The sequence below is a fragment of the Aspergillus wentii genome (assembly GCF_001890725.1).
Source record: "Aspergillus wentii DTO 134E9 unplaced genomic scaffold ASPWEscaffold_7, whole genome shotgun sequence".
NCBI lineage: Eukaryota > Fungi > Ascomycota > Eurotiomycetes > Eurotiales > Aspergillaceae > Aspergillus > Aspergillus wentii.
In genome coordinates this window covers 1849329-1865957 of record NW_024467838.1, presented here as the reverse complement: position 1 = coordinate 1865957, position 16629 = coordinate 1849329, and the positions used below count along the sequence as shown (strand labels likewise).

Sequence of the window (16629 nt, the reverse complement as noted above, 5' to 3'; positions counted from 1 at the left end):
AAGAGAGGCTCAGGTTTAGTTCAAAGCCGTATCCCCCTGAAGATCGTACACTATATACCCGCCAAAGGGTGGGTTGATTGGGTTTGTATGCATAGGGGACGGAGAGCGGAGAACGGAGAATCGATCATGGTGCATTAGTTTGAGTTTAGAAGAGCTGAACTGCTGGGAAGTTGATAATCTGATTATCGGGGGATATCGTTAGGATTGCTCCTCGGATTTCCGGGTTGGAGCAACGCTATGCCATGGCGTAACGATAGTCTGAACGGTTAACAAGCAGGAAAACGTCTCGAAAAAGAAGTTTCGGGGGCCTCACTTGGGAGAAGGGATTGGATGAAATGCAGAATAGTGTTGCAGATTCTAATAATGAAATCCAGATGAAGAAGTTTAATGTCGCGACAGGAAACGAAGAACGATAAGAAGAGATGGTGATGGTTAAGACTGTCTGGCGAGGAATTGAGGATGCCAAATAAGTTTTCCTGCCTAAGGCTTTTCAGGCAGTCTTTTTCTTCTCTTGCGTGGCATCACCACCAACATCAACATCCCTCACCCATTATTCTCCTTTCATCAGGTATATTAACAATTAGATGGTTCATCATACAGTAGATACTGATCATCGAATCATTCTGGAATCTCTTCTCCACGACGGATATGACGCCCCAGCCTCAATTGCTGTCCAAAGGGGGAAATCCGAGCGAGACACGGACGATCCGCTTTCACCCTGAGCGGCTGAGCCAGCTGGCTGGATTTGAGTCTCCAACACAACACATGGAGATGCAACCTATTTTTCGGGGTAGCTATCATGACTTCTAGTCTCTTCTAGTTGATCTAAGCGGCTAGCTTAATTGATCCGTGTCAAACCAGGCCCCTGAACTGATTCTTGTTGTTGGTGGCGTCGTGGCAAATCCCAAGTAACCCAACGGGTGATTTCCGTATGAGGACATATTTCCTGCTGAATCCTGCGCTAATATGCATAACATGTGGCCAATGATCCGCTGCATATCACATAGCGGTGCAGATCGAGAATTGTTTGCGCCATTGATATCGTCACATCGTGCTCCAAAGAAAAGAGTTCACCCCGGTGCGAACAGCCTGGCAGGGCCTATCCACACCTACCACATCAATGACTGGTTTGGAACCGGCAGTGGCCCGGTTCCACACCCTCATCGTTTGCGAGGTGTGTGGCCATTGACTCGAGGTGCCAATAACCCACATTGTTATACTAATCATTTTAACCCAGACAATGCATGGATCGGCAGTGTTCATAATGCAGTTGGAGGCATCACCCGTCTCGCCAGCCAGCAAGCCGGTCGAAGGATTCCGTCACTCCGCGGTGCCCTGAAACCCCTCTTGAGTCTTGAATCATACTGTTCCGACAGTGGATCTCAGCAAATAGTGCAGACTATGTCCTCTTAAGCAATACACTATGGCCCCAACACTCCCAGGAAATTTTTGAGCCATGGTATGCTCCCAAACCCAAGGGAAAAAAATAGGCGCCCCCCCCTCCTTTTCATAAACCAAGCCTGATAGGGAAACAAGAAAAAAAAAAGCTTTTGCTGGGAATATTAGTTCGAGCCAAGGCGACCTTGGTCCTAGCATTTTTACGATTGAGTTGACAACTGACTCAGGGAGATTGGCCCTGACCATTTAAATATCCACCTAGGCCCTCCCCTCTTTGTACCTTCGGCCCTTCGCTCGTTTTCGAATCCTAGTCCATTCTTTTGCAAATGATCCCGGTCCCAAAGCGATGAGATATGACTTCCCTTATACGAGCGCTCCCTTTGCTGTTCAGCGACCATGCTCGCGACATGCACCTCGCCACTCGTGATGATCCAGCCTCAGTATCCTCGGCAGGTACGCCCCTCACGGGCAGTAACAAATCCGAATTCGCGGCCATGGGTGTAATTGCTGCTTTCTCTTGGGTCGCCACATTGGGCCTCTTGTCTTTCCTTACATACCGAATGGTTTTCTGGCAACGCTTTTACAAACGACCTCTCGCTGAGAATCAATATGTCGTTCTCATTTACAACCTTCTTTTAATCGATCTTCAACAAGCAACGGCGTTCTTAATATGTCTGCATTGGCTTCAACGGGGCAGTGTCAACTATCCAAGTGCAGCTTGCGTTCTGCAAGGTTGGTGGATTCAGGTTGGGGATCCCGGCAGTGGATTATTCGTGTTGGCAATTGCGATGCATACTTGTGCGGTTGTTTTCAGAGGACGGCAGCTTCCATTCAAACCATTTGTCGGGTGTGTTGTTGGGCTATGGGTATTCATCATTATTCTGGGTCTGATTCCTGTCGGAATGTTTGCCTCCAAAACCTTTGTCATCTCCGAAGCAGGCTGGGTGAGTCTCGATCATGGTAGTTTAAATGGGAAAGATCAAACACGCTGACTTTATATTTTAGTGCTGGATCAGTGAGGCACACGAGACTGAACGTCTTTGGGTTCATTATATTTGGATTTTCCTTGCGGAATTCGGAACTGTCGTCATCTATGGTATTATGTTCTTCTATCTGCGCCGACGTATGTCGCAGGCTGCGATGCTCCGGCAACACCACAAAGAGAACCTGAACCGACTGAACCGCGTTGTCATTTACATGGTTATCTACCCGCTTGCATACCTGGTTTTGTCTCTTCCACTAGCCGCCGGTCGTATGTCTACCGCAAGAAGTATTGTTCCAAGTCGAACGTACTTTGCTGTTGCAGGATCGTTGATGGCCCTGTCTGGACTGGTTGATGTGACCGTGTACACCTTGACACGCCGACACTTGCTGCTTGAAACCGAGCTCAGTACTTCGGACAAACAATATGCCTACTCGAACTCGAACGCATACCAAACACACATTAGCACAGCCGGACGAGACGGCAAGAAATTCCGGGTCGGATCTCGGTTCCGCCGAGGGCTACAGAGCGTGAACGAAACAGCCAACGACAACCGAGACGACTCCACCGAAGACATTGTGCGGAAGGGCGATATGGAAATGGGTGACCTGGCCCGCGGCGTGTACCAAGAAACGACCATTGAGATCACGCACGAGCCGGTGGAAGAAGCGGAAGGCGAATTCCATCATACGGACCGACACAGTGGTTAAAAAGAACTACATAATAATTCTAATGATGTGGATGCGGGAAAGTGATGGGTTTTGATTTCAATCTTTTGGGACATACAGTACATTCTTTTCTCTCTCTCTTTTTTTTTTTTTTTTTTTCTCTTGTGACATTTTGACACTTAACGACATACTTGATGGTCATCATGAAGATGGTGCGCAATACCACGGCTTGGGCAGCTAGAATTTTCTTAATAATACCACACACAACTCTTTCCTTCTTCAAAAGCTCAGCTACATCAGCTTCCATCGGTAGTGACAAAAAGGGTTACCGAACCATTGGAATGGATCAGTCGGTTCTCGCACGAGACGACGACTCGTCATGGACAGCGGGTGGCCCGTGGCCAATAGATCGAGCCCCAGTTCCTGAACCTGAACCAGAAGACTCGCTGGATCGGGACATCCGAAGTTGGATCCAAGCTTTTCCATTCCGTGTGCCCAGAGTTGGGATTTACGGGAAGTTACCCATACAAAGCTTGGTAGGGTCCACTGCACTTGTTTTAGTATGTAGATGGGGTTAACAACTACTGCAGAGAATGTAGCCTCGTATCCGGAGAATAAAATAGTAGATAGATCATATTGCGTATAAATTAGTATCAAAGCCAAGATATCCAGCGAAGAAGAAGAAAAAAAAAAAAAAGCAAAAAGAAATAACAAAGTATATCAACTAGTAGGAATTCCTTCGACGAAGATCATTGCGTGTTTTGCGCATCACGTGCCTGTTTACATGTTAGAGTTCTGTGGATGGGTCTGTTTCTAAAAGGGGTAAAGCATGTGTTTGCATGTGGTCCGGGGAGAACGTGAGGCAAGCGCTAGGCTGTATTAGGAAGGGATGGGGGATTCGATCTGGACCTTCCTGATTTGGTATTGTTACTACTTGGCATCGGTGCTTAGTATCAATCAGACAGTCTATTTAGTATCTAGAGATGACTAGTTATATGCGGTTGTATTAATGCCGTTACTGTTTAATTATGATCATTAAAGATCTTCAGCTAGATATACATGACGTAGTTGCTGATTCGTAGTGTTAATCCATAGGTATCCCCCCTTACTGTTCCCGCACAGAGTATGCGAGTAAACTACCCCAACAAATAAATAAAAACCGATTCAGCGAGTCCAATAGTTTAAATTTAACTTTATCATTTGTCTCCAAAATGTTCGGATCGGATACGGATTATTGAGTTTGTATGACACGGTGGACATACCCGATTGAGATAGAAGAGCGAGGTGTATGCATGTATACCATAATACGGAGAAAGTCGAGCATGCCATTTGCCGGGTCGATCATGTCGCTGAGTCTGTTTCTGGCTTTTTGTTAATTTGCTTTGACTCTGGGGTGGGTGGGTTGATGTTGATCGGATGTCGTGTCGACGTTGGGAATGATGTGCAGCTACATTGTAGTTAAATGAGGTGATTGACGCCTAGACGATATTAGTTCCAAGTCTTTTGATTGGATGAAGCGTATATTGGCCAGTTCATGCTCAGTGCAACTGTTCTTGATCATTTCGTCTCTCCAAGAGGCGTAAGAAAATGCTGTGAATCTCCTTTAGATTGTCCAGAGTTCGTACTCGATGGCCTAGTCCATGTGAGCTTTTGAACAGACCTTCCAAGCCCAGATAGAGATATTTCCAATCCAAGTTGACAGTCATCAAGTCTTTATATTCGAAGATGATGTCTTTTGGAAACCGTGTGCGCCAGTATGTATCAGGCAATTGCCAATTGAAAGCCGCAAGAGTGTTCTGGATGTCTGATGCTATATGTAGAGCATTCACGATGACCATTTGAATTTCAACTGGAAGAGCAATTCTTGGAATGATGACCCTTGGTCTTCTCTGCTCTCGTTGACTCCCCCGGCGTTGAATAGCTTCAGATATGAGATCACGCAGCTCGACAATATTCACTGGATCATGAGGAATACCACTCCCCTTACGACGACAACTTCGGCGAAAATAAGCACCCACGATCCCTTTCCCCATGTATTTCAACGGATGATAGCGAAAGTCTTAATCTCATTGACTTTGCCAAAAACGAAAAGTTCTTTATATGCAGTTTCGTATATCCTCCCTTCTGACCTCAGCATCACCCAAGGATGTCGTTTGGACATGATCACTCTGGACCTTTGTCTGACTGCCTCGATGAACAGATCCAAGTGTCGCTCCATATTGGCGGAACCAAAAACGCGCAACGACAATCCCCAGCATCGCTCGTGGATTTTGTATCCCAGTGGCCAGAGATGCGGTTTTTGATATGGAAAATCCTGGAATGAGACGTCTTGATACAAAACCCCCACCCCGAAGACAGGAATCATCTCCTTACGGTTTCTGGTGAGTGGATTGCCGACCATGACGATGTCGGCGTCTCTGGGGACGATATCTCGATATTCACCGGGCAAGGACCAGTTTCCTTCCTGGAAAACTCCTGAGATCTGGAATCGTGGTTCAAGCTGTACTTTTATATCTTTTCGGGTTGCGTTGTCGATAACTGTCAGCCAGTCAGCTAGATATTTCATCATCAGATGGTAGAAGAATGAGATACTCAGTCGAACAAAGGTACCCCACAGCCATGGCGTCTTGAAATACCATTTTCGAAAGGTTTCGATGCTGCAAGGAGCAGAAACCGTTCGACTGTGCCATTCTGGTCGTTCAGCAAGTGCCAGATCAGCTCCAAATTCGTAGTCGAGGATAGCAGTGCAAACGCAGCAATAGTCGACAGGGGAGTCCATTTTGCAGTTGTTAATCTTGAGGCTGGAGTGGAAGAGAAGAGGGTTAAACGTGAGCTGAGAGCGACTCATCCACACGTCAGTCATCATTGCAGATATTCTATTTCTCCCTCCACGTCGTCCCAACTTCCACGCAATCCTCCGAAATATCCTTCCACTCCATCGCACTCCATCTCTCTGGTCTTTCCACCGCATCGACAAAATGTTTCATCGCCAACACCGTCTGCCCCGCCCATCTTTCCTCACTCACAAACCCCGTCCCTGTTCCCAACGGCGTCATCAAAATCCTCTCAATCTTCTCGCCCTTCCCAGCAGTCCGATTCCATCCTTCCACCGCGCATAGCAGACTCCACACACACTCATACACCACCTCGCGATCCCATACAATCAACTGGGGCTTCTTCATCGTCGGGCAGATCGCCACCCATTTGCATCCACGGCGATTCTTCCTTAATTTCTCGGGGAATGGAACGAGGGTACAAGTGCCTGGAGGCGCGAACCCACGATACTTCTCATACAGATGAGCCTGAGCGGCCCGAGTCAGAGCATGATAATCATCCTCCGGGGCGAAAGCGACGGAAATGGCATGGTCGAATGCGCCGTCCAAGCGGCCATATGAGTTGGCTGGGGAAACCACCAGGTCGAATTTGATGTGCTCATCGAGCTCGTCGAGGGGTTTGTTGAAGTGGGAGATGCTGATCTTGTCGGTCAGCGTTGGGCAGTGGGAGGTGAGGGCATTTTTAAAGGCCGTGGTGGAAGATGGAACCAGGCAGAGCAGGATTATTTCGGGGATGTTGGAGGTCATTTTCTAATTTACTGGTTGTTTACAGCGTTGTTTGAAGATGGAAGACGAAGAAAAAGGGCATGGCGGGGTAAGTGAAAGTCAGCCGCTTTGAAGCTAAAGATGACCTACTAACAAGACAAGGCTGCCTTCGATTACATGATGCTATTCCTCCCCCCCCCATCCATCGCCCTGACGATGGAATGCAGAACAATCTGCACCATCCGCCTCCCCCGCAAAATACAATGAGGGCCCGAAGATACGCAATTTCTGCTACGCTGCAATACTTGACCAATTAATTACCTTAACTCTGCTTCCGACGCCATGTGTCTAGAATGCCGAATCGATTATCATTACTCTATCTATACATTGTTGACCTTGCGTGATGTCGGATAACTGTCCTCGCTGAGGGAGAACCTGCTCCAAAATACAGCCGCCTCGAGTTAGAATATCGCGCATCTGTCCCTCTGATAGAACCTGGGGAACATCTTTTGCGTCGGATTCAACTGACTCTATTCCCACGTCTATTGGTAGGGTATAATACGCCCGCGCGACGAAGAGGCACTGTTTCCTCATCGTGAAGGCCATGGTGTTTTCTTGGAACGGCGTGCACGGGTAAATGTCTTGGATCATCTCGCGCTCCACGGTGCACTGGTCCGTCGCCATCTGAACCAGCCTTTCGCGGTAACTCTTATCGTTCCCAAGCAAGCTGTCCAGTGCTGATCTCTGCCACTGAGCAAGTTCTGATGGCGTTGAGCCCCCAAAGATATCAGCTACTGTGATTGCCCTCTGGGGAGCGAAGCTTCAAGTGATCGATGGCAATCATGTTGAAGACATCGACGATGTTACAACATACAAGATGAATGGCCCTGAATATGGCTAGATTAGCGAAATCGGGCCGTTGTTCAGACTCTAGAGCTACATTCCTCAGTGTCAAGAATCCGTCGGCTGCTAGATTGATGGTGCATCTGCATCATTTGATGTTTCGTTGGTTTGAAGACCTGAAGGATGCTTTGCAAAGACCAGCTTCTCCGTTTCTATCATCTGCTACAGATACGTTGGCCCAAGTAACAGGATACGGGCAAGAGGCCTCGGAATCATCAAGCACATTGAAGCCATTATAGGGCAACGTGGTGAGGTTGAATGTGGGCTACGATGCTCAGCTGAGGGCCAAGGAAGTATACGGCGTCATGCCTTGGTCTGGCTGTTCGAGCCTGCCAACCTGGACAAGTCCGTGGGTAAGTACGGTCTATGATATCGTTATTTTTGATCCTGAAGGTCCATTCCGCTATCGTCGGTCAATTATCTTGATGCCTTATAGACTGATAGATTGTCCTATGAAAAGATACAATATAGTGGAGATAGGCTAGTGGCGAGTCATACACTTGTCTAAGAGTTATTTAAACGAAAATATTAGTACTCAATGAGACAGTTACACAAGAATGGTACTTTATACAAATAAGGGCCCTAGATACGAATAAGTCACACCATGCAGGCTATAAATACCCTGCATATCCATAATGCAGCCATCCATGCAACACCACAATATATTATAGCGGTCTATATCATAATATCCCCTCCAAACACAGCCATGATCGTCACCAAGACACCACTTATCTATCTAATCATGTATGTCTCAAGTCATTTCAGGCCTAAAAAGCCATCTCCTCATCGGCTGCCACCATCTGTGCTGGTCTGCCTCGGTCGGACACATTGCGATGCGGGGATTATGGCATCCCCGCGTGGATCATGTCTCAGTTGCGCTGTATACCAACGTGCATTTTATTGATCCGGTTTCAGACTCGGTGGTTGGATGATGGATTATTTCGGATGGAAATGGAGTGGTGGACTGATGGATTGATTGCTTTTAGGCCTCCTCTTTGCTGGATGGGTTATTTTTGGGTTGGGATACGATGTAGTACTTGGTTGATTTGATGTTACTTTGGTTGCTGGAGCTGGTCTATATAAGGGTCTGTATCGCCCAGTGTCTGGATATCCTTCTCACCACAATCAATCAATCAATCAATCAATCTAAAAACTCCTCTATCTACTCTATCTAATATATAATAAACAACCAAAATGCAACTCCTCACCATCCTCTCCCTCCTCACCACCACCCTCGCCACCCCCCTCCTCGTGCCCAGAGACACCTCCACCGTCTCCTACGACACCAAATTCGACGACGCCTCGACCTCCCTCAATACCGTCTCCTGCTCCGACGGCGTCAACGGCCTCGTCTCCAAGTATCCCACCTTTGGCGATTTGCCGGGATTCCCGCTCATCGGGGGTGCTCCTACCGTTGCGGGCTGGAATAGCCCCAACTGTGGGAAATGTTATGCGGTTACGTACGGCTCGCAGACGGTGCATGTTATTGCTGTTGATGCGGCGCCGGGTGGTTTCAACCTGGGGGTACAGGGAATGAACAAGTTGACTGATGGACGGGCGGTTGAGTTGGGGAGAGTGGATGTTAGTTATTCGGAGGCTGATAAAGCGTTGTGTGGGTTTTAGTTGAAGACAGGATGATGGACGGTGGTCGGTGAACGGTGGTGATAATGTTGATGGATACTGGATATATGCATATACGCTCCTTACGTTTTATTGATAATGCTACTCATAATCTGAATTGACCATGTTCTATTCTAATATACAAGTCTAAGTCTACGTCTACAAAACAACATCCAGCATCTCTTGCACTCGTCCAATCTTATCCCGGCTCTTGCCCTTCTGCGCCCCCCGTTCCAGTTCTACAGAGTCAATGCGCTGCCAATCACTCCAGCTCGTGGCTCGTACTCCGAGCTTCTCGGCCTCGGGACGCACTCCCTCCCAGCCAAGACCGGAACTGCCCTTTGCATTCAGCAAGGTTGGCTTATTTTGTTGGGCTAGGTCTGCTGCCACAGTGTCAGCGGTGCTGAATGCATCAGTCATAGTAGTTGCAATCACTCCGGTTGGTCCACGTTTGACCCAGCCAGCGCAGTAAAGTCCCGGCAGATGCGAAATGAGCGATCCATCAGGCAGCCGCTGGTTATCGCCAGTATTCGACGGGCTTGTTACTCTGCCAAATCCGTCATTGGGAATCACTCCCCGTCTGTCATCAAACTGGATGCCCAGATCTTCCAAGCCCGGCAGAGGGTGCGACTTGTACCCTACACTGCGGAAGAACGTGTTGGCGGGAACGTCGACCTCTGCTCGCTTGCCACTCGAAAGATGCTTTGGCGTAACCTTTGCGCTGGGGCTGAAAGGGTCTGCGGGATCAAGCTCATTGCGGGCGAACCGCACATGCGACATGCGGTAAGGATGGACAGGGGACCAGTTCAAGCATTCGGGCGAAAGGAGGAAATCCAACGACCATGACTTGTTTGCACTTGCGGGGTCGTTAGTCGAACCCTTTGCGAGCAATTGTATCAACCGCTTCTGGGCTCTCGGAAGCGATGCCATGACATCTTCTGGGGGTAGCAATTCCCGAGGGACCTGGTCGAATGACACGCCCGGAAGTTGCAGCAATTCCCGAAGTTCTTTAATAGTAAATGCAGCCTATAAATGATCAGCATTGCGGATCGTCATCTAACATCGGTACCCAACTCACCTGCATTGGCCCTCGACGTCCCACCACCCGAACTCGCTTGATCTTGCTCTTGACCAATTCCTCCACAGCATACTCAGCAATGTCAGTTTTGCGCAGGGTATTAATATCCGACAGCAAAATTCTGGCAACATCCAGAGCCACATTCCCCTGTCCAATAATCACTGCGTCCTCACCCGCAGTAAGATCAGGCGCCAGATCACGATGCTCCGGGAGACCATTATACCAACCCACAAATTCCCGAGCCGAGTAGACATTCCGAACAGCTTTTTCTCCAGGGATTCCCAGTTCCTTGTCCTTTGGTGCTCCGTACGCGAATAGAATGGCATCGTAGTGTGGCTTGAGCGTTTGCAGTGGAAGAGTCTCGCCCAGTTCGACGTTGCCGATGAAATTGAAACGGGGAGATGCTGCAACTTCTGTGAACTTTTCTTCGCAGTTCTACATTGAATAGTCAGCAAATGCTCCATTATATCGCTCAATAAACGCTAACATACCTTAACTTCCGGATGATCTGGAGCGACCCCATACCTCGCCAACCCAAAAGGCACGGGCAATTTCTCATACATATCCACCACCGCATCCTGCGACTTCCCTAGCAATCGATAGGCCGCATAGAAACCTGCCGGACCCGATCCCACAATGGCAACACGAAAAGGTCGATCCGTTTGAACGGTGGTCTGGCTGTTATAACGTCGTTGCATAGTGAAACGTGACGACACCAGGCCATGTGGACGACGCAGCGGCGGGCGGCCGATCTGCGCGGTGCATTGGGCACATACGTAGGGCGTGCGTTTAAGATTCATCGTTTCCGATTCCCTGCCTATCGTCGAACGTGGGCAATCGCTCGATATCAAGAACGTTTCGTTTCCTCCGCTTGTCGGCGATCGTCGATGACTGTTTCGGCCGCACTAGTTATGATTACATAAGCATGATGTCAGTTGTTGATGTCTACCTCTACGCACTTTGTAGGTAGAATTTCTTTAATTATTTAAATGAACAGAAAGAATAACAGTTGGTCAAGCATTATTCCTTCGATATCATCATTCTTGATATATATACTGGACTATATATAGTAGAGATGCCTTCCTTTCTTCCCAGGCTGTTTGAGGCTTTATCAGATCTACCACAACAGCTTGTCATTGGCCAGTTAGTCTACTATAGCGAGATTTTCAATGTTATGATTGGATCACAATTAGCACGCATGTCTAGTTGTAAATATAGCCACAGTGTCAACTTAGGCCAAATTAGAAAATCATCATTTGATCAAGTTCATATCATTTCTTTATCATCTCATGGAAATATTCAACAATGCTCAGTGAATGCCACGAGGAGCATGAGTCGGATGACCTCGTTCAGATGCCAACAAAACTACCAAGGGCTTTCCAAGCGATGGATGTAAACAGAAAGTGCCTTGTCCATAGGCATTTCGTGATGGAGTAACGATAACTGGAGTAATGTAAACTGGGAGTCAGTTGTTTCTGCTTCTATTCACATCGGATGCTAGTTGTTCCGCTATCGCCACGTGACCCTCCGTTGCTGTGTCGACTATCGCCTGTTGATCCGCCAGGCACACATCGTGATGTCTCGCTCGCCCGCACGAGGGCGCATTCCATCCATTCCATTCCACTCCTCCATCCGTCCTCCATCCATGGTTCGGTTCTTTGTGGCTCTTCTTCATTTGCCAATCTCTATCCTTTCCCAGCATTCTTGCCCGTCTGTCATTACTGCTTGATTGCGACATTCTTCCTCCCCGCGTGGATGCCTCGATAAGCTTCCTCCATCCGCGATCATGGGGAGATCGTCACCTCCGTTCCTTTATGGCCCTCCATCCACCTATAGTTTCACGGGTCCAACGGACCGTCCCTTCAATCCAAAAGCTGCGACCCAAGCGAGCAAGTCTCGAGAGTCACCCAAGCCCAAGTCAAAGCGCCCGTTTATCAATTTCAACAAACATCCGGATTCTGTATGTGTGCTGTTCTGAAGAATCGGCATTAATGCTAATTGTATCATGAAGTTCTCGCTTGTCCAAAATGGCAAGACTCGTTGGACCCCCATGAGCCCCAAGACCAAGGGTAGGGTGTTTCATGGACGAAAGGGACAGCTTGCTTTGCGAGTGCTGGCGCTGCTAGGCGCTCTTGGGTCTCTCTTCTGCGCAATTGTTGTCAAAAACGTCGCAGCGACCATTGTTTGGATTATTCGCGTTGGAGTAAGTCGGAGTTAATTTCCGGTATGAGAGTCGATACTAAAAGTCCTAGCCCTGCGTTGCGATTCTCCACACCCTCTATGGCATTTACCATCTTTCCCGCTCGCCCATCGGTAGGCCAACTGGCTCTCAAGCCAGCTACATGGTATTTGCTGCGACTTTCGATCTAGGGCTCATTCCCTTCTACGTCTTTACAGCATTCATAGCCTACAAACAATACACTACCGACTATTATCATTGGGAAACGCTCTTCGACAATGCCCAGATCACCGAGCCGATCGCCAAAGTTACCTTCATTCTGAGCATCGCCAACGGGGGCTTGCATGCGATTTCTCTTGGACTTTCGATATTCTTAGCCGTCCTGTTCCGTGAAATCACCAAACTGCCGCCAGATCTGAATCCCTTGGAGGATAACCTCACTGCTCGTCCCCACAAGCGAAACAAATCCGAGATGGCTGAAAAGCATCTGAGCCAATCTACAATGGATACGGCCATTTCTTCTGACCCGTTGATTGGGTCTCCTCGCGCCGTGCCGTTTATGCACACACGAGAAAGGTCCTCTGTAGACGGTTCAGCGCGTTACTCAGATCAATTCAATGAACAAAGACAGTCGCAAGGGTCACATAACCCTGATTATCTACCATATGAGGAGCCTCCCGTGCCTGAGATACCGGCCCATCTATTCCAGGCCGACCACTTCCTACCTCAGACGCCAGTACAGGAGATGGAAAATATCAAAATCCAAACACCTTCAAATATGTCTCGCAATACTCCGATACGGGAACCTTCGCCTTCGATCCCTGACAGATCCCAGTGTGTTAGTCCCGAATCAGACAACTGGATTGTGTATCCATCGCGTTCCCCTTCACCTATCGAAGAGTTCCAGGCGACTCAGAACGAAAATCTTGCTCGTCGTGACCCCTCCTCTGTGTACGATAGAACCGTAACCCCTGCCTCTACAAACAGCGGCGGTCGAGACTGGCTCGGTTCTGCCCAGCGATATGGATGGGGCGTTGGTGGTCCGATCGCGGAGGATGTTCACGGGGAATATGAATCACTTGCCGCGCATGAATACTATGGAAACGACGACGACATTCACGATTTCCCACTACACAACAGGCTTTATGACCAGATCGAACAAGACCTTGGGGAGAATCGCATTAATATCTTCCACGACTACGATGACCACGAAGAAGACCATCATAACTCTCTCCCGTTCAATCCGCTAGGGCTGAATCCACCTACACCGCAGCCACCTACACCGCAGCCCAACGAGCCTCTTGACAACATTAGCGCTACCGGCCGCAACATCCTAGCTGACATTCCCAACCTTTCCCCCACCCCACCAGTCGCGGTGCCTGAAATTGACAGTCCTGAGAAAAAGGGACGTTTCTACGGTGAACTCGAAGGCAACCCGGGTCTCTCCGTCCCCCGGGGTGTCAGTGGTCAGGACAAGCCCTATATCGATGGTCTGGGGAGAAAACCAACCAAACTAGTGAAACGCAAAAGCCAGAAAATGAACTCCTATGGCCCTCTCCGACAGAACGATGCCGACAGTGATGCCGACGAAAACAGCACACCTCCACTCCCCAAGCCTGTCACGGTCGATGGCGATCGCAAGGGCCGTGTCGTCAGTAACTCCGGCGCCGATTATGGTGCTCGACACAATACGGGCCCTGGGGCCGCTTTGTCGTCGTACGGAAGTTACATCGCTGGTCTCGGAGTCGGAAGAAGGCGAGATGTCAGTGGGAAAGTGGCCGAGGAGGGCAGAAGTGGTGCGACAATGCCCCAGGACAAGCAACCACAGACGACTCCTGTCCGGGCTGCTGGATGGGCACGCTTTGCCGGGTTGTAAAGCCTTTTCTTTTCTTTGAATTGTTCTTTTTGTGAAAAGCCATTTGTTCTCTTGTCTATGTGGTTTTGGTTTTTATGATGGAATGTGTAAGCGATATGTTTTTTTTTTTTTAATGTCTGGCATGTTTTGAGATACTCCCCATTTTCTTTTTTTGCACTTTCATGTAGGTAGTCAAGTAGTTTTGTTTTCATATTTCCGGCTTTTCAAGCCTAAGTCTAATGATATTGACTTGTCATCGAAGAATGATTATATTGAATTCTATTTACAGTTCAAAGAACATAACATATTTACAAGTACTATAAAGCATCAAGAGGGAACACCTTCGTATTCCCATCCTTCAATTACTCTCTTTCTCCTTCTCGAGTTTCTCCGGTTGGCGTTGCATTTTACAAACAGTGTCAATGCAGTAATAATGAAGATTACGATACCAGCAATAAGGGAAACAATGACAGTTCGTCGCTCCAGCTGCTCCGGATCGGAGGCATACGGGCAACTAGCCCGGGGGCTTCCGCTAACCCAGCATGACCCGATATCCAACGAGTTGAAGTCTAGCAATATCTCTCGCATCGCGGCATCAGTCGAGGCGGGATCCATGATATCTTTGGACTGCGAAAGTGCGTGACGGTAGAGATAGGTGTTTTCGAGTCCTGTGCGTGGGACTCCAAAGTGGCTGTCGTCGGGACAGATGTCAAATGCTCCGTCGTAAGTGGACATATCACTAGATATGGCCCAGGTGAATGGTTTATTGTTGACTCTGCAGGCGACGCGACGGTTGGTTTCGGAGCAGTTGGCGGCTCGCCAGCGGCCCTTCAATGACAAGTCCATGATAGCGCATCGGTCCATTTTAGGCTGGTCGTCATGGGAATCTGCCCTTTTGGGCTCACCTATAGCCCATGCCCAGGAAGTGGAAAGTGAAACGTTTCGATATGGATTGGAGTCGGTGTCGGCCGTTGCGCCGAACAGAGTGTCGTTGACCGTTGGGGATAATCCGCAGGCTGTCAAATTGGAGATCATGTCTGTTACTTGCCATAATGTTGCTGTTTTGTTTAAATCATTTGGAATTGGAATGTTGCCGGATTCTGCCCAGGAGGAGTTGGCCTGGGAAACCTGAGTAGCATCTGGGTCATACAGACATGAGCCTAAAGTCCCACTCTCGGCGATAGTGACATTTTTGATGTGGGTGAGGTAGCCCGGAGGAAACAATACTTCGTTGTCACTGATTTCATCGTAGCCGTCTAGCTGCGAATCGATGGTTCCATATCCGAGTAGGATCCGTCGTTCCCTTGCCAGCTGCACGTACTTGGAACACGGCCAGCCGTCGGGCGTGCTTTGCTTTCCATCAGAATCCTCAATGGTGGTGAAGTATTCAGCGATAGGTTTGTATCCATTTTCAACTTGGTACCAGGAATTGTTGAGATTGCTGCGCTCGTCGGCTAGTTGGGCGGGCCCATAGATATACATGTTAAGCGGATCTTCCAGCCAGGCACTGAGATAATCTGAAGGCTTTGGCAGCCAGCTGCCTGTCACTGTTTTTGCTGGCTCATCAGGTGTAGAGGCACTAGCGGCTGCATGGAGATTGAAGATAAGGTACTCCATATACACGCTCATCTGAGAAGTCGTCTCCCGAAAATACCCGACGAAGACATCGACCAAGTCCGACACATCGAGATCTTTTGAACAGAAATACGGGCCCAGCTCGTACAGATTTGATCCAGATGAGCTGGAAACTACTGTGACTTTGCTCTCTGCGGAATCATATGTCGCAGTAGATGAGGGGGCAGGTGTGCTGGTCGCCGAAACTGTCGAAGACACTGTGACAACATCTGCATTCGTGGGAATAGTGACAGGGCAAAAGGTCCATAACTGCCGTTCAGGACACCAGTACAGATCCACCACAAACCGGCGGTATCCCACTGCCAGCAGATTCGATATGCAGGTCACGGCGGAATTATAGTCGAAGACATTATTGCCAAAGCACGCTGCCCTCAGAGACACGACCGGGTGTGTGACAAAGTTGATAGGAACCTGGCCAGCCACATCTCTCTCGCTCTAGATAGATAGTAAGTAAGAATTTAATAACCTGTTTCGCAAAGAAACTCACAAGCAAGACAGCCGCCCATGTAGTGTCTACAGGGGAGCTATCGGGATGAAACCCGGTCATGGAGCTGTGCTGAGCAACGGGCAGCAGATAGGCGACTAGGGAATGAAAGGAATCGACATTGCAGAACTAGATGATAATACTCTATTGTATAAACCCTCTGTGTTGAGGAATAATAGCAAAGGATGAAGAGTGACGATGTTCGAGTTGCGGAGAAGCGGCGGTCTTGGCCTTTTCCCTTTTCGGCCGGCGGAACAAACAGCCAAACATCCTTTCTTTTATGATCTG

General features: G+C 48.6%; 7 protein-coding genes across 7 annotated transcripts; 3 read left to right on the top strand and 4 right to left on the bottom strand.

The window, feature by feature from the left end:
* Nucleotides 1–1751: 1751 nt before the first annotated feature.
* Nucleotides 1752–3090, top strand: gprD (the record flags this gene model as incomplete). The annotated part of the gene is made up of 2 exons (XM_040837996.1): nucleotides 1752–2342; nucleotides 2404–3090. 2 exons carry the CDS (start codon nucleotides 1752–1754, stop codon nucleotides 3088–3090), a joined length of 1278 nt encoding a protein of 425 aa, XP_040686076.1.
* Nucleotides 3091–5924: 2834 nt separating this feature from the next.
* ASPWEDRAFT_117411 (uncharacterized protein) lies at nucleotides 5925–6629 on the bottom strand (the record flags this gene model as incomplete). The annotated part of the gene is made up of 1 exon (XM_040828733.1): nucleotides 5925–6629. The coding sequence occupies one exon, from the start codon at nucleotides 6627–6629 to the stop codon at nucleotides 5925–5927; it is 705 nt and encodes a 234-aa protein (XP_040686075.1).
* A 183-nt stretch (nucleotides 6630–6812) lies between these two features.
* Nucleotides 6813–7370, bottom strand: ASPWEDRAFT_662292 (uncharacterized protein). The gene has a single exon (XM_040838839.1). It carries the CDS (start codon nucleotides 7269–7271, stop codon nucleotides 6936–6938), a length of 336 nt encoding a protein of 111 aa, XP_040686074.1. The 5' UTR covers nucleotides 7272–7370; the 3' UTR covers nucleotides 6813–6935.
* A 1314-nt stretch (nucleotides 7371–8684) lies between these two features.
* Nucleotides 8685–9113, top strand: aspf13 (allergenic cerato-platanin Asp F13; the record flags this gene model as incomplete). The annotated part of the gene is made up of 1 exon (XM_040837995.1): nucleotides 8685–9113. The coding sequence occupies one exon, from the start codon at nucleotides 8685–8687 to the stop codon at nucleotides 9111–9113; it is 429 nt and encodes a 142-aa protein (XP_040686073.1).
* A 156-nt stretch (nucleotides 9114–9269) lies between these two features.
* Nucleotides 9270–10988, bottom strand: ASPWEDRAFT_118025 (NADPH-adrenodoxin reductase; the record flags this gene model as incomplete). Its single annotated transcript, XM_040828785.1, has 3 exons — nucleotides 9270–10136; nucleotides 10189–10623; nucleotides 10680–10988. The coding sequence occupies 3 exons, from the start codon at nucleotides 10986–10988 to the stop codon at nucleotides 9270–9272; spliced, it is 1611 nt and encodes a 536-aa protein (XP_040686072.1).
* A 986-nt stretch (nucleotides 10989–11974) lies between these two features.
* ASPWEDRAFT_175672 (uncharacterized protein) lies at nucleotides 11975–14243 on the top strand (the record flags this gene model as incomplete). Its single annotated transcript, XM_040831397.1, has 3 exons — nucleotides 11975–12148; nucleotides 12200–12391; nucleotides 12441–14243. 3 exons carry the CDS (start codon nucleotides 11975–11977, stop codon nucleotides 14241–14243), a joined length of 2169 nt encoding a protein of 722 aa, XP_040686071.1.
* A 306-nt stretch (nucleotides 14244–14549) lies between these two features.
* Nucleotides 14550–16404, bottom strand: ASPWEDRAFT_31301 (Lectin C-type domain protein; the record flags this gene model as incomplete). Its single annotated transcript, XM_040833532.1, has 2 exons — nucleotides 14550–16292; nucleotides 16345–16404. 2 exons carry the CDS (start codon nucleotides 16402–16404, stop codon nucleotides 14550–14552), a joined length of 1803 nt encoding a protein of 600 aa, XP_040686070.1.
* Between the last annotated feature and the right edge of the window lie 225 nt (nucleotides 16405–16629).